At 46.1% G+C, this 23,860-nt stretch overlaps 2 protein-coding genes across 5 annotated transcripts in view; one reads left to right on the forward strand and one right to left on the reverse strand.

Moving 5' to 3' along the window:
- The window catches only part of LOC145353417 (ankyrin repeat and SOCS box protein 9-like), a 54,624-nt gene extending 45,017 nt beyond the window's left edge, over window positions 1-9,607 (forward strand). For both annotated transcript variants that reach the window (XM_080204165.1, XM_080204168.1), the window contains 2 exons: window positions 3,330-3,521; window positions 8,872-9,607. In XM_080204165.1, the coding sequence (XP_080060291.1) occupies window positions 3,330-3,521; window positions 8,872-8,996 (317 nt within the window). In that variant the 3' untranslated portion in view covers window positions 8,997-9,607. The remainder of the gene's footprint in view (window positions 1-3,329; window positions 3,522-8,871) is intronic.
- Window positions 9,608-21,045: 11,438 nt separating this feature from the next.
- enox1 (ecto-NOX disulfide-thiol exchanger 1) overlaps window positions 21,046-23,860 on the reverse strand; it is a 297,971-nt gene continuing 295,156 nt past the window's right edge. For 2 of the 3 annotated variants that reach the window (XM_080204169.1, XM_080204170.1), the window contains one exon: window positions 21,046-23,478. In XM_080204169.1, coding sequence (XP_080060295.1) covers window positions 23,341-23,478 — 138 coding nt within the window. In that variant the 3' untranslated portion in view covers window positions 21,046-23,340. The remainder of the gene's footprint in view (window positions 23,479-23,860) is intronic. The other variant, XM_080204171.1, reaches the window with a different exon arrangement.

Below are 23,860 nucleotides of genomic sequence, written 5' to 3' on the forward strand. Positions count from 1 at the left end.
TCTTCTAAACTCTAACGAGTACAAGCCTAGTTTATTCAACCTCTCCTCATAGTTCAACCGCCTCAACTCCGGAATCAGCCTAGTAAACCTCCTCTGCACTCCCTCCAAGGCCAAAATATCCTTGCGTAAGTGCGGCGACCAAAACTGCACACAGTACTCCAGCTGCGGCCTCACCAATGCCCTACACAGCTGCAGCAAGACCTCCCTACTTTTATATTCAATCCCCCTCGCTATGAAGGCCAGCATCCCATTCGCCTTCCTGACCACCTGCTGCACCTGCAGGCTGGATTTTTGCTACTCATGCACAGGGACCCCGAGGTCCCTCTGCACCGTCGCCTGCTGCAATTTAGTCTAACTGCTATTAGTCTAACTGCTATTTTTGTATTACCTGATATCCATAGTATTGCCTTCCAGCTAGCCTGATCCTTGCACTCCTTGGTGGAATGCAATTACTTTGCGGGCTCTCTTTTCTCAACTAACTTCCTCTTATTCAGAGCAATACTGTTAATTACCCATGCCAACCTAAGCTTGACCACCTCTCTATGTTGCAGTGTAGATCTTAGTTTAAGCTTCCCTTCCTACTCTCATGCCTTGCTTATAAGAAAACCAACAGTGAAATTATGGAAAATGGGAATACAGTTTGATACAAGTCTTTTCTAGAGGGATAAAATGAAAAAGTAGAGAACCTTGATGGAATCTTGATCAAACCACATTTGAGTGTTGTGAACGGTTTTGATCCCCATACTGTAAGAAGGAAATAAAAACACTCAAAAAGCTGCAATGAAAATTTGAAGGCTACTAATTATAATTAAAAAGGCTTCAAACAGCCCATGCCAGCAAGACTTGGATTCTGTCTTGCCGAGTTACATTTGCCTCACACCAGACCATGGCCATCACTGACAAGAGAGAATCCCCCGTGAAGTTTAGTGATATCATCTTTGCTAAATCTTCCACCATCGACATCCTGGATGTCATTATTAACAAGAAACTTAGCTGGACCAGCTGAATAAATACTGTGGTTCCTGGAGCAGGTCACATCATGGGAATTCAGCAAGTAATTCATTCCCGAGTCCCCAAAGCCTGTCCGCTATCTACAAAGTCAGGAGTGTGATGGAATACTCCCCACTTGCCTGGATGGGTGCAGCTCCAACAATACTCAAGAAGGTCAACACCATTCAAGACAAAGTAGCCCGCTTGATTGGCACCCCACCCATCACCTTCAACATCTGACCCATAGCCACAGTAGAGTGTTCCATCTACAGTTCACCAAGGCTCCTTCAACAACATTGTCCAAACCCGCAACCCCCACCATGTATAAGATCAAGGGCAGCAGGTACGTGGAAATTGTTGCCATTGTTATCTCTAGCCCACCAATGTATCTCGAGCCCCCAATGTCACTAACACTCCATGATTGATTCCTCCTTCCTTCTGTTCTCTAATAAAGTAGAGACTGTTTGGGTCAAATGGCCTTTTTAATGCTGGAAATTCTTTGTAGCCTTGGAGAGCTGTAAGAGTGGAGGTTGATACATAGTTAGGGAGGCTAAGGTTGTAAAATAAGAATGGGTATTTGAAAATTGTGCACTTGTTAGAGCTGCTTGATGCCATGCTTGCTAAAATATTGCCCTGTAATCAACCTCTCTCTCTAATCTCACCTCTGGAATTCCAAGTCACACACCATCTCGACGTGGAACTCTCCCTTCATTTTAGCTGGGTCAAAATCCAGGAGCTTCCTTCCTAACAGCACTGTGGGTGTACCTACATCAGATGCAGTGATTTGAGAAGGTGGCTCGCCACCACCTTCTCAAACACAACTGGGAATGGGCAATAAATGTTAGCCTAACCAGTGATATCCACATCCTAGGGATTGATAAAAACTACAGTAAAATCTCAAGTGGATTGGCCATTTAATTATTATTGAGGTTGCATGCCTCAGTTTTCATCTCTCTTTTATATTTCACACTGGCTAGCCGAGCTTGCCTGTGGAAAATTGTTTTCCAATTTAGCTGCTGACCCACTCCCTGTGCTCAAATCTCCTTCCACCAGCCACAATCTTCCACTGATGCAACTACTCTGCTTCCCAACACCATCTCCTTTGATCTTGAGCCTCCACCAGCTCCGTTCCCTTCTCTTGGACCAACCCTTGACACTTCTAAAGCCCCCGATATGTGTCCCACTTCCCCCACAATGTTACATGGTCTCCAATGTCTTCATTGTCCAAATGCCATGGGGCCTCTCTGCCCAAATCTCCCAGTGTAGCTGCAGTTAAATCAATTACTGCCACTCTGCCTCCAACCTCCTCACGTATCCAAACCATGGTTTCCCCACTGCCTGATGTCTCTAGTCTGCCCATGTATCTCTGACCCTGCCTATCCAGATGTTCCTTCCATGTTATTGGTTCCTTCGATTCTCCACACCTCCATCTCGCCCTGCTGTCTCTGACCCCACTCCAATCTCTCCAGTTGTTTGATGTTTTGCATACCCCCCATTATCTCCAGCTCTCCTCCAATCTTTCCAAACTCCCATCTAACTCTGAGCCCCTGACGTCAGGGCAGCACAGTGGCGTAGTGGTTAGCACTGCTACCTCACGGCGCCGGGGACTTGGGATCGATTCTCGGCTTGAGTCATCGCACGGAATCTGCATGTTCTCCCTGTGTCTGCTTGGGTTTCCTCTGAGTGCTCCGGTTTCCTCCTACAATCCCTAAGATGTGCGGGTGAGGTGGATTGGCCGTGCTAAATTGCCCCTGAGTGTCATAGGTCTAGCTAGGGTAAATGTATGGGGTTGTGGGGGTACGGCCTGGGTGGGATTGAGGTCGGTTCAGACTCGATGAACTGAATGGCCGCCTCCTGCACTGTAGAGATTTTCTGTTCCTGATCCCTCCAGAGTCCCCACCCCTCTGCAATATCTCCAGCCCCACAACTCCCCTCTGTCTTCATCTCTCCAATGTCCGTCCCCTCCACCGGCCATTGTTATCACTAGCTCGTCAGAGTGGTTCTGATCCCCCATCATCCCTGTCATCCTTAGTGATCCACGTTCTCTCCAATCCCCTTCCTGGTGTGAATGTTTGCAGGCGGCCTGTTTCTCTATTGTGAATCCTCTGTAATCTCAGAGTGAGTGGCAGTCAATAGGGAGCGATGAAGCTGTGGCTGGAATTGGAAACAAGGATGGGTATTTCAGAACTGAGAATGGCTGGACTGGGAACTGAGTTTCCTTCCAACTCAACATTTTTCCTTAACTTTTCAATTTGCGGAAGATTCCACCTGCCAAAGTTTTCCAACCGCTGTAAAAAAAAAATCGTTTAAAATCATCTTCCCGTAATTCTCCTCTTTAGGCGCCAACGTTAACATGAGCAAAAACCTGGAATCTCCACTTCACGTGGCAGCCAGGAATTCTGATACACAACTTGTCAATCTACTACTGGAACACGGAGCGGACACTGACGCTAGGAATGCTGAAGGGAAACGTCCTGTGGATCTTGCGTTACCAAACAGCGCTTTAGAAAAATTGCTTTTGCAATGGGAAGGTACTAGCTAAAAAAAAATTCATTTCTAAAGTAAAGAATCATAGTAGAATGTTTTATAGGTACCTTTGCACTACATGTAGATGTTAGTACCTTTTCAATATTAAAGAAATTCCTCTTCCATTGTAAGGACTTTAATTGTTTTGTATTTTTATCTGAAGCAAGTTTAAATATTGTATCAAGGGGAAACTAATGTTCCTCATAAGAATAAAGGCAGGCTATTCTACCAATCCTGCCATAAGTTGCTGGAAACATTCAGCAGGTCAGGCAGCATCTGAGAGTTAATGGATGGGATCATCCTCTGCCATTTCCACCAACTCCAGCATGATGTCACCACTCAACACATCTTCCCTTCACATTCCTGTCAGCATTCGGCAGGGATCATTCCCTCTGGGACAGTCTGGTCCACTCCTCCATCACACTCAACATCTCACCCCCTGCCCACAGCACTTTCCCATACAATCGTAGAAGGTACAATACCTACCCCTTTACCTCCTCCCTGCTCACCATCTCAGGTCCCAAACACTCTTTTCAGGTGAAGCAGGGCCTTTAATCTGGTCTACTCCATTTGCTGCTCCCGATATGGTCTATTTTATATCGCAGAGACCAAACGCAGACCGGGTGACCGCTTTGCAGAACACCTTGGGTCCATCCGCAAGCAGGACCCGGACCTTCTTGTCGTTTACCACATCAACACACCACCCAGCCCTCCTGCCCGCATGTCTGTCCTTGGTCTTTTGCAACGCTCTCGTGAATCCCAAAGTAAACTGGAGCAACAGCACCTCAACTTCCAACTGGCACCTTCCAGACTGAACATTGAGTTCAACAACTTCATTGTGTGGACTCTCTGCTCCTCCAACACAGGCCAATCCAGCTCCTCCCTATACAGCTTCCCTCTCCTGAACTTGCATCTCCTGCACAGACCAAATCCCTGATTGGAGGAGCAGCAAGAGCAGGAATTTCTGATGGGCTGAGTGGTTGGGGAGCAGTCTTTCTGTTTGGTTGGGCTGCCGCCATGCAGGAGATGCTTGGTTTTACTGTCAGTTATTTGATCGACTGCTGGATGATGAGGTCAAGGAGAAGCCAAAGAAGAGAGAATCTGGAAGGCTGGAAAATCTCCTCCAGTATCAAGGCTGGGGGCACTTCGCCTCACACCAGCATGAACCTGCCTGGCTGTTGGTTAGTATTGAGCAAATGTTGTACTGTTGGGTGTGCAACACTGAGCGAGTACTCTGCTGTCTGAGGGAATGTGGATCTGATGGTGGGGCAGTAATGGGGAGTCCGAGGGCTGTTGGAGGACCAGGGCTGAGAGCACTACGTTGCTCAAGGGCTGGTTATAATGAAAGATACTGCACCATCGTAATGAGAGCTGCACTGTCAGCGGAACGGTGCTGAGGGACCTCTGCAATGTCGGAGGTTAAACATTGATCAAATGCTGCATGGTTGCGGGTGCAGTTTGGAGGGAGGACCTAGTGAGGCGAGCACTCTGTCAGCATGGCTGTACTGAGAGAGCGCTGTGTTCCTTCTCTCCCTCATTCTCTACCCCATTTCTCCGCCTCTGCCCCGTCGAACTGCCCTCATCCCTCCACCCTGTCCCTCCTGTCTCTGCCTTTCTTTCCTTTCTCTCTACCCCTATCCTACACCAGAGTGGAGCCTCTGAACCTCAGGCCTGATAGGGAACTGCTTCCTCCCTCTGTCCCCCACACTGCAGCACATCAACAAACCTGACCTGCCAACACGGCAATCTGTCAGCCTCAGTATCCTGAGGGCCTGAGCCTATGTAGAGAGTTAATGGGTAAGTAGTCTCACAGATGAACACTTTTGGAGCCAACCAGAATCCACAAGAAACATGCAAGTACTTTTCCCTACCCTTTTGTGCAAGGAAATAAGACTATTAAAGCCCTCTCTTCCCCCTCCTACTCTCTCTGCCGTTCGTTCACCTGCCTGTCCCTTTACCCCACCCTCTTATTCCCTTCCCCACCCCTGCCTCCTGCTTAAGGTATTACTGATATTCCTGCAAGGTTCATATTCTCTTCCTGTAGGATAAGGTAACTGGAAAGGCGTTATCCTGGCCAGATTTAAAATCCAACAGTGAGCCTTACTGCATTCATTTCACCACATGTTTAAACCCTGCCCATGTTCAGTGGCTTTGCAAGGCATCACAGGTTGTAATGTTACGGCCCCTCACATTACAGTGATTTTGCGCTGCAATATGTACAGGATCTCTTGTCCGAAATAATTTTCACATCATTTTCCCTTTAGCTGCTCTTATTCCTGGAGTGGTGATGTTGTTTCTCAGACTGGTGTATGTGGGATTCCTCAAACATCAGTACCAGGAGTATTGTTCTTCTTGATATATAATAGTGACTTGGACTAGGTGTGCAAGACACATTTTCAAAGTTTGAAGATAGGCAGAAACTTGAGAATACTGTGAACTGTGGCGATGTTAAAAAGCACAAAGAGATCCAGACCAAGCCCCTATGTTGGGGACACTTTTTGCACCGCGCGCTCTCTTTAAAAATGACCACCAAGGGAGAGTTGCTTGTGTAAGGTCTCTTTGTCCCTCACACAGCACACTTACCATGGCTGCACAACCTAGAGGGAGAGTTGGTCTAGATGGAGTGGACAGAGAAAGACTGTTCCTATTGGCAAAGGAAGCCAGATTTAAAATACTTGGCAAAGGAACCCAAGGAAACGCAAGGAAAACCTTGTTAAGCAGTGAGTGGTTAGGATCACTGTTGGATTTTCAGCAGGTGAGTTTCACAGTGGTGAAGGAAGCATTCAGTGAGAAATCCTGTTGACCATGGTGGGACCAGGAGATAGCACGTTACCATCGGTCGCAGGGTAAAACTGGATTCTAACAAAGGACTCCAGACATAAGTAACTGAAGATTTTATATTGTCTATCATTTCCCTAAGATTCTATGATCCCATGGTATTGTCCTCACCGTAGAAGGACAGGACTTTTATCTGCTGATCCCAGTGGGAGTCCTGGGGTCTGGAGGAATTGATACAGTGGGTGAGTGTTTGGAACAAATTAAACTGTTAGATGTTATGAGGGAAGGATTGCTGTTGTTGATCAGCTGCTGCCTGAAGGATTTCAAAGACTTGACCCCGTTCCCAGACTTTTCCAAGACTTGTCCTTATGATTGAAGACTTTGAAAGCATCCAAAATATAAAAAAAACAAGAGACGAAAGAAGGGGTGGAACTTAAAACAGTCACTAGGGAGAAAGTAATGGGATTAAAGGCTGACATGTTCCCTGGGCCTGATGGCCTTCGTTTTTGGGTCTTACAAGAAGTGGCGACAGAGTTAAGCGGCGCATTGGTTGGAATTTTCTGAAATTCCCTCAATTCTGGAAAGGTCCCAGCAGATTGGAAAACTGCACATGTCACATTCTATTCCAGGAAAGAGAGAGACAGAAAGCAGGAAACTACAGGTCAATGAGTCTAACATCTGTCATTGGGAAAATGCTGGAATCTATTATCAAGGAAGTATTAGCAGCATGTTTAGAAAATCATAATGCAGAGCCAACGCATTTTTTTATGAAAGGGAAATGAAGGCTGGAACTTTAATCTGGTCCCGCCAATGGTGCACCCTGCCATGAGTTTCATAGTGGCGAGAGCAGCATTCAGTGAGAAATCCTGTTGACCATGGTGGGACCAGGAGATGGCATGCTACCATCGGTCACAGGGTAAATCCTGCTCTCCATCTGACACATTGATTTGTTGAGGATGTAACAAGAAATGGATTATAACTCTAGCTCCAGTAGGGACTATCCTAGATCAAGAATTCTCCTTCACCAGTCACCCCCACTTGAGTTCACAGCAGCCACTTCACATGCGCACTTGAGAATCTGAACCATGCCTTCCCAAGGGAAGTGACTATGAAGAGATATTGCCTCTTTCCAGAAAAGCCTGTTAAATAATTTGTTAGCTAAGTTATGATTACCCGTATATTATAAGGTGCTGGGAGGGTCTCTTTAAAAATTGTATCTTCCCACTTGCAGCAAAATATGAGAGATGTGTGACTCAGAAACCAACAAGAAATGTTCTACTTTACTAACTTCCTTACAGGCTTATTACAGAAAGTTTTAACACTCAATGCACTTACAAGTCCGTTACAACATTAATGTCTATAAAAGATTAAAAACGTAGAGTGTAATTTAGCAAGCCTACTGGCTAGAGGCACAACTACAAGGATGGTCACTAAATCTGACTCACTGATGTCCTTTAGGGAAGGAATTCTGCCATCCTTACCTGGTCTGGCCTACATGTGACTCCAGAGCCACAGCAATGTGGTTGACTGTCAACAGCTCTGCAGCAACTAGGGATTTGCAACGAATGCTGCCAGCCAGCAATGCCCATGTCCCACAAATGAATAAAAAGATCTTGTGAGCAGCCAAAAATGGGATTTGTGAAGGCAAGATTTGAGATTGGGATCTTCCCAGGGGTGGGATGTGGTGAGAGCTATGGAGCCGGGCCAGATTTAGTGGATAACAACCCACAAGAGAAAGAAGCCCACCTGAGACAGGGAGTCCGGGGCGGCGGGGGGTGGGGGGGCAGTGGCGGGTAGTGGCAGGTCAACCTATCCTTCGTTGAGCTGTCTGACACCATGTGCCAATGAAGCCACCACCTACTGAAGGAGATGGTATGGCATCTGTACCATGTTCTTGCGGACTTGGCACCACGTGGCTGCAGAGGCCTTCCACTCCATGTGGTCATCAACGTCATGGCAGCCTTCAAACTCATTGGCATGGGATCCTTCCAGGGTTCCACGAGGGACCTATGTGGAAGCTCATAGACAGCCACCCACATGTGTATCCATGTGGTGATTGTATCAATGAATGCAAGGGTTGTCAATGCATCCGCTTTGACCTGGACCAGACCCGGCAGTACTGCCCCAACTACTAAAGCCTAAATTCACCCGTGCCAATGATTCAGTGAGTTACGTCGGACCCAGAGCCCCGCGGCGAGTTACGCCGGACCCAGTGCCCCGCGGCGAGTTACACCGGACCCAGTGTCTGGCAAAACTCCACGTAGACAAGTCGCTCAAAGCTGGATTGAGCCCGGTCCTTGGCACTGTGAGGCAGCAGTGATAGCAACCTTGCCTTATCAAACAGATTATTAACTGTAATCAACATCCCAATGTTCCTGTGTATGGGATCAGTGAAGTGGCTTTTAGATGCTCTAACCACGTTACTGGGAGTGGTCACATTTTCTTGAAGAAAATTAAGCTGCTGTTTTATTATTATCAGTCTTGCCCTCAGAATATATACATTTTGGCATGTTGATGTATTTCAAACCAAACACTTGCCCTGTCTAAAAATCAATTGCCCTCTGACTATTTTTGTAGGACCACCCTCCTTGAAACAGCTATGCCGACTGTGCATTGGAAAGCATTTGGGTCATTCTCAGCCTGTTACCATATCCAAGCTACCCATCCCTCAGCAGCTAAAAGACTTCCTGTGCTACAGATAACTGCACCACCCATATTACAAACTCATTGTGTCTCCAAAATTTGGATCTGTGCCTTTCAATATCGATTTCCACTCCTGCTGTGCGTTTCGGAGGGTATGTATTTATACCAGGTTTCAGTCTTTTTATACTCTCTCTATTCCTGTGCGATACCCATATTGCTGCGTTGTTATCACTGTGGATTAATTTGTTGGATTGTTTAACTATGTCCCAAACTTTTATAGGGAAGAAAGAAAGGGAATGATGCAAAACGGAAATGGGTTACACCATCTTATTTTAACAGATCTTACTGGTGGAAGTCAGTGGATTACGGCATCATAACTCACTGGCCTAGAAATTTGACCTTTCAGTTCCCGTTCTTCGAGCACTGAATGGTTTCTTAGGCCTTCGTTACGGTTGGCAGGAAACGTACTTATTTATAAATGGAAGTGTGCCATCCCCCATCTCGGGGTGGGCAAAAAGATGTTAAACGGTTTGAATGTTCAGGTTGGAGCTGCCCACGGGGAAATTGGGTCTCTGAGCAGGGTCTTGAGCAGTCCTTAAAGGGGCCGCTACACTGAGAGAAGTAGGAATTATCCCAGCCTCATGTTCAGAGACTGTGTCCGGAATCTTACTGGCACAAGAATAATATTCTCACTGGCCTCGGGCAGGATGTTCCGAACCTCGGGTAGACGTGTTGGTAAAATCCCGCTCTGTGTGTCATTACTGCACATTCCTCCTCCGCAGCACTCTGATCGATCCCACTCTCCCCAATCTTATCCCTTCCCAATCCCGGAGTCTACGCTAAGCCCCCCGGCCCTGTCCGCCCCTTTTTCCCTGACAGTATTAATCTGTCTGATCTGCGGTCCGATATTTGTGTGGCATTAACTCAGTGATCAGGACCTCTTCAACAGCCTGGATTGTCTATGAAGGATCTGCAACTTGCTCACTCGAGTTTGCTGCCCTCACCTGTAAACTGGACCCCAGGTTTGACTTCTGTCTGGGCCCTACCTCACAAATGTGGAACTATTTTGTTTAAAAGCCATGTATATTTTTGGAGGTATTCAGTTGTGAAGACTATTCGGGTTTTAATTGGATCTATATGTATATACTTCTGAAATAAACAAACAGACAACTCTGGAAACAGCATCAGTTAACATTTTGGCTCAGTGACTATTCACCCTCAGTATTTTGCTTTTGATTTAATTCTTCTGAAGTTAATCTTCGCTGTTTGAACTTGAAGAGAATGGCACTTTGCAAATGGTTATTACCACAATGAAAAGTTAAAATGAAGAGAGAGATTTCCATCTTCTTTCACTGCAGTTGGTAATCCTGCAGACAATGATACTTTGGTTTGGACAGGATAGGATCATCGATCCCTACAGTGCAGAAGGAGGCTATTCGGCCCATTAAGTCTGCGCTGACCACAATCCCACCCACGCCCTATCCTCATAACCCCATGCATTTACTCTAGCTAGTCCCTCTAGAGGGAATTTATCATGGCCAATCAGTGTAACCTGCATTTCTCTGGACTGTGGGAGGAAACCGGAACACCCGGAGGAAACCCACGCAGACGTGGGGAGAAAGTGCAAACTCCACGCAGTCCCCAAGTCTAGAGTTGAACCAGGGTCCCTGGTGCTATAAGGCAGCAGTGCTAACCACTGTGCCTTTTCTGCCCCACTGGTCTGTTAATGTCATTAAGCCTGATGCTTGCCTGTATCAGTTGCTTCGGTGTGGGGGTTGTGCAAGTGAATCGCAACATTCTTTAGAGATCTTATAAACCAACAGGCCTGGAAGCTGCTCTGGGTTTAATGTATCGGAGTTTAGAAAAGTACTTTGGAATATGTGGTGAGTTATTATTGAGTTTGTGAAGATTAGAATTAAAATGTGACTTAGAAATGCTGGAATATGAGATTGCGGTGGATTCTATTAAAAAGTATCAGTGTTGCACAGTACAAGCAGGATCTGTGCCAGCTATCTGGAGGAGTGCTGTCCAATGTATTTTCTCCCTCAGCTACTTTCCCACAACCCTACAAATTATTTTGTTTCAAATACATACAGTTATCGTTCCAAGATTCTGCTTCCACCACCTTTTCAGACCAGTCCTGTCAGATTACCACAAACAGTTGTTCAAACCTTTCTCCTCTGCCAATCAATCAATTTGCTTGCGGATTTTTTTTGGGCTTTATTTAGATTCCCCAAGGGTCCCCCAAAACTTTCCCTTTTCCAGGGAAATTCCAGCTTCCTCAGTCTAACCACATACCTGAAGTCTCTCAGTCCTGATATCACCTTGGTGAAGTTCCTCTGTACCTTCTACAAACTCTGTGTAGAATCATAGAATCTACAGAGCAGAAAGAGGCCATTCGGCCCATCCAGTCTGCACCAACAGCAATCCCACCCAGGCCCTTTCCCCATAACCCCACATGTTTATCCTCCTAGTGCCCTGGCACTAACACGCAATTGAGCATGGCCAATCAACCTAACCCGCACATCTTAGGACTGTGGGAGGAAACTAGGGCACCCAGAGGAAACCCAAGCAAACATGGGGAGAACGTGCAAACTCCACACAGAAGTGAGCCAAGGCTGTCCTATCCTTCTATAGACTCTTTGGCTGGAATCCTCTGACCTCGCCCGCAGCTGGGATTCTCTGGTCCTGGTATTGTGAATGGTGATTTGGCTGAGTGCCAAATTCTCCATTCTTACTGGCAGAGATAAAGACCGCTGTGTGAGACCAAAGAATTCTGGTCTTTGTGTCATCCTCACCGCTTGCCTTCCCACCTATATATGTGTTATCCTCAAACTTGGCAACAGTATGTTCACTTCCCTCATCCAAGTCATTAATGTATATTGTTAGTAACTGTGGTCCTCAGACTGATCCCTGTGGCACAGCTTGCCATCCTGAAAATGTGCCTCTTATTCCAGCTCTCTACATTCCATCAGTTAGCCAATCCTCTATCCATATTAATATGTTCTCTCCAACACCATGGGCATTTATTTTATTGAGTAATCTTTTGTGTGGCGCTTTATCAAACCCTTTTTGGAAATCTAAGTATATTACATCTACTATTCCCTTTATCTGTCCTGCTCATTACCACGTCAAAACAATTCTAATAAATTGGTCAGGCATGATTTCACCTTTATGAATGCCTGCTGACTCTGCTTAATTATGTTATATATTTCTAAATGCTCTGCTATTATATTCTTTATAATGGATTCTAGTATTTTCCCTATGACAGAAGTTAACTGGCCTATAGTTACCTGTTTTTGTCTCCCCAGTCCCCCACCTCTTTTTGAATTACAGTGTCACATTGTTAGTTTTCAAATCCTCTGGGACTTTCCAGAATTTAAGGATTCGCGGAAGGTTATTACCAGTGCGTCCACTACCTCTGTAGCTGCTTCCTTTAATATCCTAGGAAGCAACCCATCAGGTCCGGGGACTTACTGACCTTTCACCCCATTAGTTCCCCTTGTACTTATTCTCTAGTGGTTGTTACTATATGTATTCCCTCCTCCCCTTTGCCCCTTGATTACTTCGTATTTCTGGAATGTAGGGAATCAGGGGATTTTGAAAAATTAAGACCAATACATCAACTATCTCAGTAGCCACTTCTTTTAAGGCCTTAGGGTGAAGTCCATCCAGACCCAGGGATTTGTCAGTTTGCCAACCCAACAATTTGCTCAGTTTACTTACTTCTCTGGTGATTGTAATTTTCCTAAATTCCTCCCTTCCTTCCATTTCCTGATTTATGGCTATTTCTGGGATGTTACTTGTGTCCTCTGTAGTGAAGACGGGTGTAAATTTCCTGTTTAATTCATTTGCCGTAGCCCTACTCTCCATTATCAGATGCATTTTCTATTGGACCAATGCTTACTTTAACTCTTCCTTAAATATCTATAGAAACTCTTACTGTCTGTCTTCATATTACTGGTTTGCTTCATCTCATACTCTAGTTTTTCCTTTCTTAGCAATCTTTCTGCTACTCTTTGTTCTTTACACTCTTTAAAATCTTCTGACCTGTCACCCGGCTTTGAACAAATATATGCCTTTTCTTTAAGTTTAACACTGTCTTTAACTTTTTTTTTAGTCAACCACAGATGATGGGCCTTCGAATGTAATGAACCTTGTAATGGGCCCTCTCCTTGGAGTTTTTCTTTCTTATTGGTCGGTGTATTCTGAAATATCCCTTTAAATGTCTGCCAGTAAACCTGGGTTGATCTATCCCTTAAGCATGTTTACCAATTCACTTTAGCTAGCCCCACTTTCCTGCCCTCATGATTGCCCTTATTTAAGTTTAAAACACTAGTTCTGAACACACTCTTCTCTCCCTCAACTGAATGTAGTATTAAGAACATAAGAACATAAGAAATAGGAGCAGGAGTAGGCCATCTGGCCCTTCGAGCCTGCCCCGCCATTCAATAAGATCATGGCTGATCTGTCGTGGCTCAGTTCCACTTTCCCGCCCTCTCCCCATAACCCTTAATCCCCTCTCTTATCAAAAACCCATCAACCTGCTTCTTAAAAATATTTAGCGAGGCAGCCTCCACCACTTCAACGGGCAGAGAATTCCAGAGATTCACCACCCTTTGAGTGAAGAAGTTCCTCCTCAACTCCGTTCTAAACCGCCCCCCCTTTATCTTGAGGCTGTGCCCCCTAGTCCTACTGTCTTTTTTGAGCGGGAAGAGTCTCTCCACCTCTATCCTATCCATCACATTCATCATCTTATACGTCTCAATGAGATCTCCCCTCATTCTTCTAAACTCTAACGAGTACAAGCCTAGTTTATTCAGCCTCTCCTCATAGCTCAACCCCCTCAACTCCGGTATCAGCCTAGTAAACCTCCTCTGCACTCCCTCCAAGGCCAAAATATCCTTGCGCAGGTGCGGCGCCCAAAACTGCACACAGTACTCCAGCTGCGGCCTCACCAATGCCCTATACAGCTGCAGCAAGACCTCCCTACTTTTATATTCAATCCCCCTCGCTATGAAGGCCAGCATCCCATTCGCCTTCCTGACCACCTGCTGCACCTGCAAGCTGGGTTTTTGCGACTCATACACAAGGACCCCGAGGTCCCTCTGCACCGTCGCCTGCTGCAGTTTTTCGCCACGTAAGTAATAGTCCTTCCTACCATTATTCCTACCAAAGTGGACCACCTCACACTTGCCAACATTAAATTCCATTTGCCATTTCCTGGCCCATTCGCCCAGCCTATCTAGATCCTTCTGCAGACTCTCCACACCCTCCGCACAATTTGCCTTTATTCAATCATATAATCAGCAATATAAATACTGTGGCTATAAGAGCAGGTAGGAGGCCAGAGGTTCTGTGACAAATAACTCACCTCCTGTCTTCTCAAAACCTGTCCACCTCAAATCAGGAATGTGATGGAATTCTCTCCACTTCCCTGGATGGATGCAGCTCCAACAACACTAAAGAAGCTCAACATCATCCAGGACAAAGCAGCCCTGCTTGATTTGCACCCCATTCACTATTTGAAACATTCACTCCCTCTGCCACCCATGCAGTAGTTAGCTTTGGACATCACGTACGAGATGCACTGCATCAACTCACTTAGTCTCTTCTGACAGCATCTTCCAAACCCACGAGTTCTGCAACCTCAAAGGACAAAGGCAGCAGACGCATTGGAAACTCCACCCACTGGAGGTTCCCTTCCAAGCTGCTCACCTTTCTAGCTTGGAAATATATCGCCGTTCCTTCACTGTGGCTGGGTCAAAAGCATGGAACCCATTCCCTAACAGCGCTGTGGGTGTACCTACACCACATGGACTGCAGTGGTTCAAGAAGGCAGCTCACCACGACCTTCTTAGGGCAATAATAGATAGCCAGCAACACCCACATCCTGTGAATGAGTAAAAAATAAATAAATACCGAAGTAGAATGTGGAAGCAAAACGATCATATTAGAACCAATAGCAGGCAGAGTCCAGCCAAGGAGGAGAATCCAAGAGGAAGTTACATAACTCCCAGTGCTAGCAAAAAATCTATCAGTCTCCCACCTTATGTATTTATGTGCAGCTGACAGCGAGAGCCTCTATGTCTCTGCTAACACCCTGGGAGAAAGAAATGACAAAGAAATTGAGGTGGGTTGACCTTCAACAGTAACTGGCAATGCCCAGAGGCACCAGGCCTTCACCTGGGAAGGTGCTATTATCTACATCCCCAGGTTCAGTGCTGTAAGTTAATTTTACTGGGATTTACTTTACGTTTAATTTCCAAGGACACCGGGCTAGTGGAATCATTATTCTTTGATAAGGTTGGCTCATTCGAACAAAATGTCATAGCTGGAAGTAAAAACAAGTGGTATGGAACAGTTAGACTTTTCATTTAATCTTGTCTGCTGAAACACAGATATCCAATTATGTGTGGGAGCATTAGATGCAATTGCAATGAACAAGCCCTGTTCACCAGCCTGCTAATGGCAACATAGGCCTGCACTGAATGTTCATTATGAATACTTACCAGCAGCTCTTTCAATCTAACTGACACAGGATGAATGGAAGTTTTTGAGGAGTTTGTGTGACACCAGGGTTGGAATATTATGGGAGGATGAAGCTAGTCTGGGAAAAACGTGCTAAGACAGAAACAAGGTAAGAATATAGCCAGAGAATAGACTGACATTAAAGGCAGAATATTTAACACAAAGTTTTGGCAAAGAACTCGATGTAGAGTAGGGAATCTTGAAATAAAGTAAATCATTATGTGACCAAAAGCCCTTTTCAATAATTCATTCAGACAACCACTCCAGAAACAAGCTATAAAGTAAAAGACAGTCGGCGGTGGGATATTTCATTACAGTCGGTGGTGGGAGGTTTCATTATAGTCAGAAATGGCAAAGTTCATTACAGTCAGTGGTGGCAGGATTCATTACAGTCAGAGCTGGGGGGGCTTCATTACAGTCAGTGCTGGGAGGCTTCATTACAGTCAGTGCTGGAACGCTTCATTACAGTCAGTGCTGGGGGGCTTCATTACAGTCAGTGCTGGGAGGCTTCATTACAGTCAGTGCTGGGAGGCTTCATTACAGTCAGTGCTGGGAGGCTTCATTACAGTCAGTGCTGGAACGCTTCATTACAGTCAGTGCTGGGGGGCTTCATTACAGTCAGTGCTGGGAGGCTTCATTACAGTCAGTGCTGGAATGCTTCATTACAGTCAGTGCTGGGGGGCTTCATTACAGTCAGTGCTGGGAGGCTTCATTACAGTCAGTGCTGGGAGGCTTCATTACAGTCAGTGCTGGAACGCTTCATTACAGTCAGTGCTGGGGGGGCTTCATTACAGTCAGTGCTGGGGGGCTTCATTACAGTCAGTGCTGGGGGGCTTCATTACAGTCAGTGCTGAGAGGCTTCATTACAGTTAGTGGTGGCAAGTTTCATTACAGTCAGTGCTGGGGGGCTTCATTACAGTCAGTGCTGGGGGGCTTCATTACAGTCAGTGCTGGGGGGCTTCATTACAGTCAGTGCTGGGAGGCTTCATTACAGTTAGTGGTGGCAAGTTTCATTACAGTCAGTGCTGGGGGGCTTCATTACAGTCAGTGCTGGGGGGCTTCATTACAGTCAGTGCTGGGGGGCTTCATTACAGTTAGTGGTGGCAAGTTTCATTACAGTCAGTGCTGGAACGCTTCATTACAGTCAGTGCTGGGAAGTTTTATTCAGTCAGTGCTGGGAAGTTTCATTACAATCAGTGGTGGCAGGGTTCATTGCAGTCAGTGCTGGGGGACTTGCAGTCAATGGTGGCATGGTTCATTACAGTCGATGGTGGGAAAGTTCATTACAGTCGATTATTGGAGACTTCATAATAGTTGATGGTGGGAAGCTTTATTACAGTAAGTCACCCTGGCTATGACTGTAACACTGCATTCTGCACCCTTTCCTTCTCTCCTATGTACTCTATGAAAATGTATGTTCTCTTTTCACTGTATCCCAATATGTGACAGTAATAAATCAAATCATGTGTGGAGTTTGCACATTCTCCCTGTGTCTGCGTGAGTTTCCTACGGGTTCTCCAGTTTCCTCCCAGAGTCCAAAGATGTGCGGGTTAGGTTGATTGACCAAGCAGAATTGACCCTCGTGTCAGAGTTTAGCAGGGGTGGCGTGGGGTTGCGAGAGTAGGTCTTGGGTGGGATTGTGGTCGGTGCAGACTCAATGGGCTGAATGGTCTCCTGGACTGTAGCGATTCCATGATATCAAATCAAATCAGTACATCTACTGGTTCCCCTTTATTCACAGTACATGTTACATCCTCAGTTGTGTTCCCATTTGCCTACTGCCCTTGTCCTTGTAGTTGGCAGAGAGCCATGGGTTTGAAAGATGCTGTCAAAGGAGGTTGAATGATTTGCTGCTGCTGCTGCTGTGTCGATGGTGGAGGGATTGAATGTTTAAGGTGATGGATTTGGCGCCAATCAAGTGTGCTGCTTTGTCCTGGTTGGGGGAGCCTCTAATAGCTGAGAGCTTGTCAAGACCCCTTTCCCAAAACCAGTCCTCGCAGGGTTCCTGTACAGCATGAACGTCCCCTCAGACCAGAGATCAAATACTGGCACGGTGACTGGGACTGAACTAAAACTCTCCTTGTGACCTAACCAGAGCTTCAATAATAACTTGCAACATTTTTTAGCACCTTAATGACTCGTCTTTGGATCGAACGCTATTCTTATTTTCTTTTGTAAATCCAGGTTGGACCACTTTTCTTGTTTTTGTTTTTAATGAAACACAAAAGAAACATCCATTGAAATTCAAGGTGAAAATTGACCAATGAAACAAAGAGCATTGAAGAGAGATACAGGGGTCAATTTTAAGCAGCACCAGGCTGTGTTTACAACACAGAGACCATTCAGCCCATTGAGCCTGTGCCAGCTCATTGAATGGGTTATCTCTTTCCTCCCACTTCCCAGCTTTTTGCCACATCCCTGCAAAGTGTTTGTACAGGATTGGTACAATTCATTTGAAACTTATAGCTGAATTTGCTTCTGCCTACCTTTCCAATGACATAGTCCAGGTGACATCAGCGGGATGGGTAAAAGAAAATGTTTCTACTTGGCGGATCTGGTGATTTTGCCAATTGTAAATCTGCCCCGTGTAGACACCAACTCTCTTGCCATTAGAAGCATTTCTCTTCATTATGCTACTGAAAGCATTTAAGGTTTTGAACACCTACATTAAATGTTCCCTTAACCTTCTCTGCTCTAAGAACAACCACGTTTTCTCTTGACCTTCCATGTAATTGAAGAACCACTTCCCTGGTACGGTGGGCAGCAAGGTGGCACACTGCTGCCTCACAGCGCCAGGGACCCATGTCTGTGTGGATTCTGCATGTTCTCCCCATGTCTGGGTGGGTTTCCTCTGGGTGCTCCATTCTCCTCCCACATTCTGAAACGTATACTGGTTCGGTGCATTGACCCGAACAAGCAACAAACAGTGGTGAGTAGGGGAATTTCACAGTAACTTCATTGCAGAGTTAATGTTAGCCTGTATGTGACACTAATAAATAAACATTAACTTTGGCACAAGATCCCCACTCAAGATACCTTGCTTTAATCCTGTATTATTGGATATCACAAGCACAGAGAGAAACAAAAGGATTTATATTTGTGTTTCCATCACTTCAGGATCTGTGCTTCACAGACAATTGAGGGTTTGTTTGCCATGTTATCGTTGTTGTAATGTATGAAGAAGGGACAGCTGAATTGTGCACAGCAAGCTCCCACAGGCAGCAATGAACAGATAGTCTTCTCTTATGATACCAGTTGAGGAGAAAATCTTGGCTGGGACACTGGAAAGAACTCCTCTGCTCCATGGTGACATGGTGTCCTGGGATCCTTCATATCTACCCTGGAGGGCAGGTGGGACTTAATATTTGATCCAAAAGACAGTGTCTCTGACAGTGCAACACTCCTTCAGACTGCCTTGCAAAGCCAGCCTAGGTCAAATGAACATGACTAACACCCCTACGAGGAAATCCCAAATACTGACTGATCTAAACTTCAGCCCGAATCAGGATTTTCTGGTGTTGGCTTTTATGATTGTCGTTTGTATTGTTGTGTAAAACATCAGTTAAGTTACTGCCCCAACAGGGCACCCTCAACAGGAAATGTTCTCCTCTGACCTGCCGTGGGGTCTCTGACTCTGACTGAAGGGAGGGAGAGATTCTGCTTTTTGACCCGTGTGTAGAAGGTGCTTTGTTCTGTCTCTATGCTCCACTAGGGCAATGGGGGTGAAGGTGGGAGGCGGTGGGGGGGGGGGTGGGCTGGGGGAGGTGGGGGGGGGTGGGTGGTGGGCTGGGGGAGGTGGGGGGGGGGGGGTGGTGGGCTGGGGGAGGTGGGGGGGGGTGTGGGGTCTGACTCCATGCTCTATTGGGGCAATGGTGGGGTGAAGGTGGGGGGGTCTATCTCCATGCTCTACTGGGGCCATGGGGGGTGAAGTTGGGAGGCTGGGGGGGAAGGGGGGGTGCGGTTGGGGAGGGGGATGTCGGGAGGGGGATGTTCAGAGAGTCCATATTCCAAAGGAGGGCCACATTGTCTCTCTCTGCAAATTCATTTCCACTCCATCATGCAGAGCTTAACCCACCATGAAACTCATAATTTTGCTGTGGCCACATCAGCTTTTAATAATGGGTATCAATGATTCAATTCTCTGGAAATTTCAGTATCTCCCCAGGCTTGTCTGATGTACTTTTAATACCGCACTTAGCATTTCTTCAAAGACTTGACTGAATGCCGGTGGCAGTTAAAGGAAGCTTTGATTAATATTAAGCCTGTGTTTTGTGCTGTGCACCACAAAACATTAAATACAGATCCCCACACAGGCCATGACGGTATGTTTTAATTGCAATTGCTGATTGCAGTAGTGGTGCTAATGATTAAAGGCAAATCCATTTACAGTCAGTCAGCTAAGTGCGGGCTGGAACAGAATCAAATTTGGCATATTGATAGGAAGAGCAATAATGAAGCAGTGTTATCTGGCACAAAGCTCCCATACAACAATTAATTTATAAGGAGGATCAGTCTGTACTCTGGGCGTCAGGGAGGGAAGAAAAATGAGCTACAAGTTTGACTGCTTCAGCATTGGAAAATAGGAGTAGGCCAATCAGCCCGTCAAGTCTGTAATTCAATATGATGATGGCTGATCACCCACTTCCATGCCTTTTTCTACACTGTTCCCATATCCCTTTATGTCACTGGTATTTAGAAATCTATTAATCTCTGCTCTAAACATACTCGGTGACCGAGCTTCCATAGCTCTCTGGGACACAGAATTCCAAACATTCACAACCCTCTGAGTAAAGACCTTTCACCTCACCTTGGTCCAAAGTGGCTTCCCCCTTATTTTGAAATTATGTCCCCTGGATTTAGACTCCCCAGCCAGGGGAAACACCTTACCTACATCTACTCTTTATAGGAAAGCAGCCAGCATAATTAAGGACCCCACGCACCCCGGACATTCCCTCTTCCACTTTCTTCCTTCAGGAAAAAGATACAAAAGTCTGAGGTCATGTATCAACGGACTCGAGAACAGCTTCTTCCCTGCTGCCACTAAGTTGATTTTTCTCTACACCTTAGCTATAATTGTAACAGCATATTCTGCACCCTCTCCTTTCCTTCTCTATGAACGGTATGCTGTATAGCATGCAAGGAAAAATGCTTTTCACAGTTTGTTAATACATGTGACAATAATAAATCAAATTAAATCAATGCGATCACCTCTCATTCTTTGAAACAGGCCCAATTTACCCAATCTCTCCTGTCACCCCCGAAACAAGCTGGTGAACCTTTGTTGCATTTAAGAGAAGGTCACCAGGTTATAATAATAAAAATAAATGCTGGAAAAACTCAGCAGGTCAGGCAGCATATATGGAGAAAAACAGTATGACTCCTTAGCTCTGAAGAATTCACACAGACTCCAAACGTTAATTCTGTTTCTCTCCCCACAGATGCTGCCAGGCCTGCTGAGTTTTTCCAGCGCTTTCTGTTTTTATTTCAGATTTGCCAACATCTACGGTGTTTTGCTTCTGTATCACTATTTTACAAGATCCTACTGGCATGTCTGTGACCCCCATCTTTGTGGGCCCCACAACTGGCTGCACTTTCTCTGGTGTGAGACTCTGGCAGAAGGTTGCTGGATTGACTGGAGGTATGAGTTGTGGAGGGCTGCTCCCCACTTTGTTAACACCACCCTGGAGATCGAATATATCATACCGAGAAAGGAATAGTCCACTCCTGAAGCTTGAAGGGCGTTTCCAAAGGCACTTTTGGGCGCGGCCAACTTGACACAATTTTAATTGTACAACAAAAATGCAATTTTAGCTTGAATGTGTGAGAGGGAGAGAGAGCACGCAAGACATAGAATGGCCTAGAGACATTCAGACAGCAATAGAAAACGATTTACATATCGGGCCAAACCAGAACTAGTGTTGATGTAGAAAGAAGTCGAACAACAGCACCCCTCCCAGATTCATGTCTATTAACCCTCGGTTTCTCTCTCTCTCTCTGGGTGGCATTTAATGTTGGTATTGGGAGTCATGCCTGCTGGTTGGAGAGCTGGTGAGTGCCCTGTGCTGCCTCCTTTCGGGAAGGCCCGCCAATTTAACTGCCTGCCAGGCGCTTAAGTTAGACAACAGGGATCAGAAGTCTGACCCTCCCTGCTCATCTCCCAGAGCTGCCTAACAACCAGGGGCTGGAAGTGCTTTAGAACACTGCAGCACAGTACAGGCCCTTCGATGCATGTCAGTGCCAGTGGGAGGCTGCTGCTGGCAGCTCATCCTCCTGGACCAGGATGACCGAGATGCAGGCCACAAGTTATGGTGGGATGGGGATTACAGGCTGGGGTTTGTGGGGAGGGGTCAGCAGCAGGGGTGAGGGGAGAGGCGTGGTGGCACCCTGTGGCACTCTTCCCCTTTCCTGATGTCAGGTTCCTTCATCAGGCACTGAATGCCTCTGAACAAAGGAACAAGCCCTTCCCACCAAACAGGATTTGCTTTTTGGGTTCTCCACCTGGTGAAACCCCGTTTGCCATTGGCTGATACCAGCCACAGTGGGATGACACCCTTAAATGGGCTATACTTGTTTGCCTAAGGGCCTTCATTGGGGGTGGGACAGATAGACCCCAAAAAAATTGGGCTGACAGTCACCTATGGATCCACCCAAAAATATCCTATTCCACGTGTGTTCTGGGAAGTCAGAGAGGAGGATCCAGAGATCTCAAACTGAGAAGGGAAAACTTTTTAAAATTCATTTGTGGGACATGGCGACTGGCCAGCATTTATTGCCCATCCCCAGTTGTCTGAGGGCAGTTGAGAGTGAATCACGTTGCTGCGGTTTGGGAGTCACATGTGGGCCAGACCAGGTAAGGATGGCAGATTTCCTTCCCTGAAGTGTATTAGTGAACCAGATGGGTTTTTCCGACAATTGACAATGGTTTCATGGTCATCAGTGGATTCTTAATTCCAGGCAGTTTTTTTAAAAATTGCATTCTAATTCCACCATCTGCTGGAGCAGGATTCGAACACAGAACATTAGCTGAGTTTGACGATAAAACCACGAGGCAATCGCCTTGCTATTGAATTTAAAACTGACGTGCAACAGAAGGCAGCATCACCACACTGTGAGGTAAAAGGTTATAATTTAAATTTTCATAAAAATAATTTATTTCTAAATTACACAAGAGTAAGATCTTCCCATCCGTGCGGTGCAGCAGACATGAAGGTCACACATGACTAGGAGACACAGAAGAATCACAATCCCTTCTCTCGTTATCAGAGCTGCACTACAAACACGTTTCAGTTGAAGCTGATAATGAGCAGTGAGACCTCGGTCCATGTTGTGTGTCTGGGGAAAATCCGACAACTCTCTGGGGGGCCCCCTTTTGTCTCTTGAAAAAGTTCGCCCCTTCTTGTGTGCTCCGTGCACTGTGGGGCCACGTACGGGTCTCTCGGGAGGAAGGGGAGGGAAGGGCTTAGCAGCCCTCGGCTTGAGTCTCCCGTCCATTTTCTGGATCACCGATCTGGCACAATAAATCTCAAGTATTTCAATTAATTCCAACTGTATTCCGTACGGGTGGGTTGGCGAATGATGCCCTGGCCTTCCCCCTGGTTCTTGAGGAGTTGCAGCTATGGTAAGAAGTCAGATAATGAGACTTTCTTATGAAGCACTGAGTAGAATCATCATACTCTGACACAGGTCAGTAACCAGGGTACAGATAGATTTTTAGTCATCAGAGATAGAACAGATGCAGTAATTAAACCTCAAGCTTGGATGGCTCTGCAGCCTTTAATCCTCTTCATAATTACCAGATTTCACACTCACTGACGCATAAACCTGAAATGCAATATAATCTATTTCTCTCTCTTGCAAAGCAGCGTTTCAGGCTCATTGGCTGACGGTTTTAATTCCTTCAAAAGCGCAGAATTTCCACCTTTTCTCCAGTGTGGCTCCAACACCCGTGAATTCTTGTTTAAACATGTGCGGTAGCTGGACGAGCAGCATCTCGATTTCCCCTGAAGATATCTGCAAGGGAAACAATCCGGGACAGAGGGTTAATGAGCTGAACTTCCCGGCAGTCAACATTTTGAAGGAATCTCGCACAGACTCGCCTGCATCATCAGTCCCATTGTGCAATCTGGCCATGCTAACCACAGGTTGCGCATTGCATGGGTAGCATGGTAGCACAGTGGTCAGCACTGCTGCTTCACAGCTCCAGGGTCCTGGGTTCGATTCCCGGCTCGGGTCACTGTCTGTGTGGAGGTTGCACATTCTCCTCGTGTCTGTGTGGGTTTCCTCCCACACTCCAAAGATGTGTGGGTTAGGTTGATTGGCCATGCTAAGAAATTGCCCCTTAGTATCCAGGGATGTGTAGGTTAGAGGGATTAGCGGGTATAATATGTAGGGA

The sequence above is a fragment of the Carcharhinus amblyrhynchos genome, chromosome 15, assembly GCF_965287045.1.
Source record: "Carcharhinus amblyrhynchos chromosome 15, sCarAmb.v2.hapA, whole genome shotgun sequence".
NCBI lineage: Eukaryota > Metazoa > Chordata > Chondrichthyes > Carcharhiniformes > Carcharhinidae > Carcharhinus > Carcharhinus amblyrhynchos.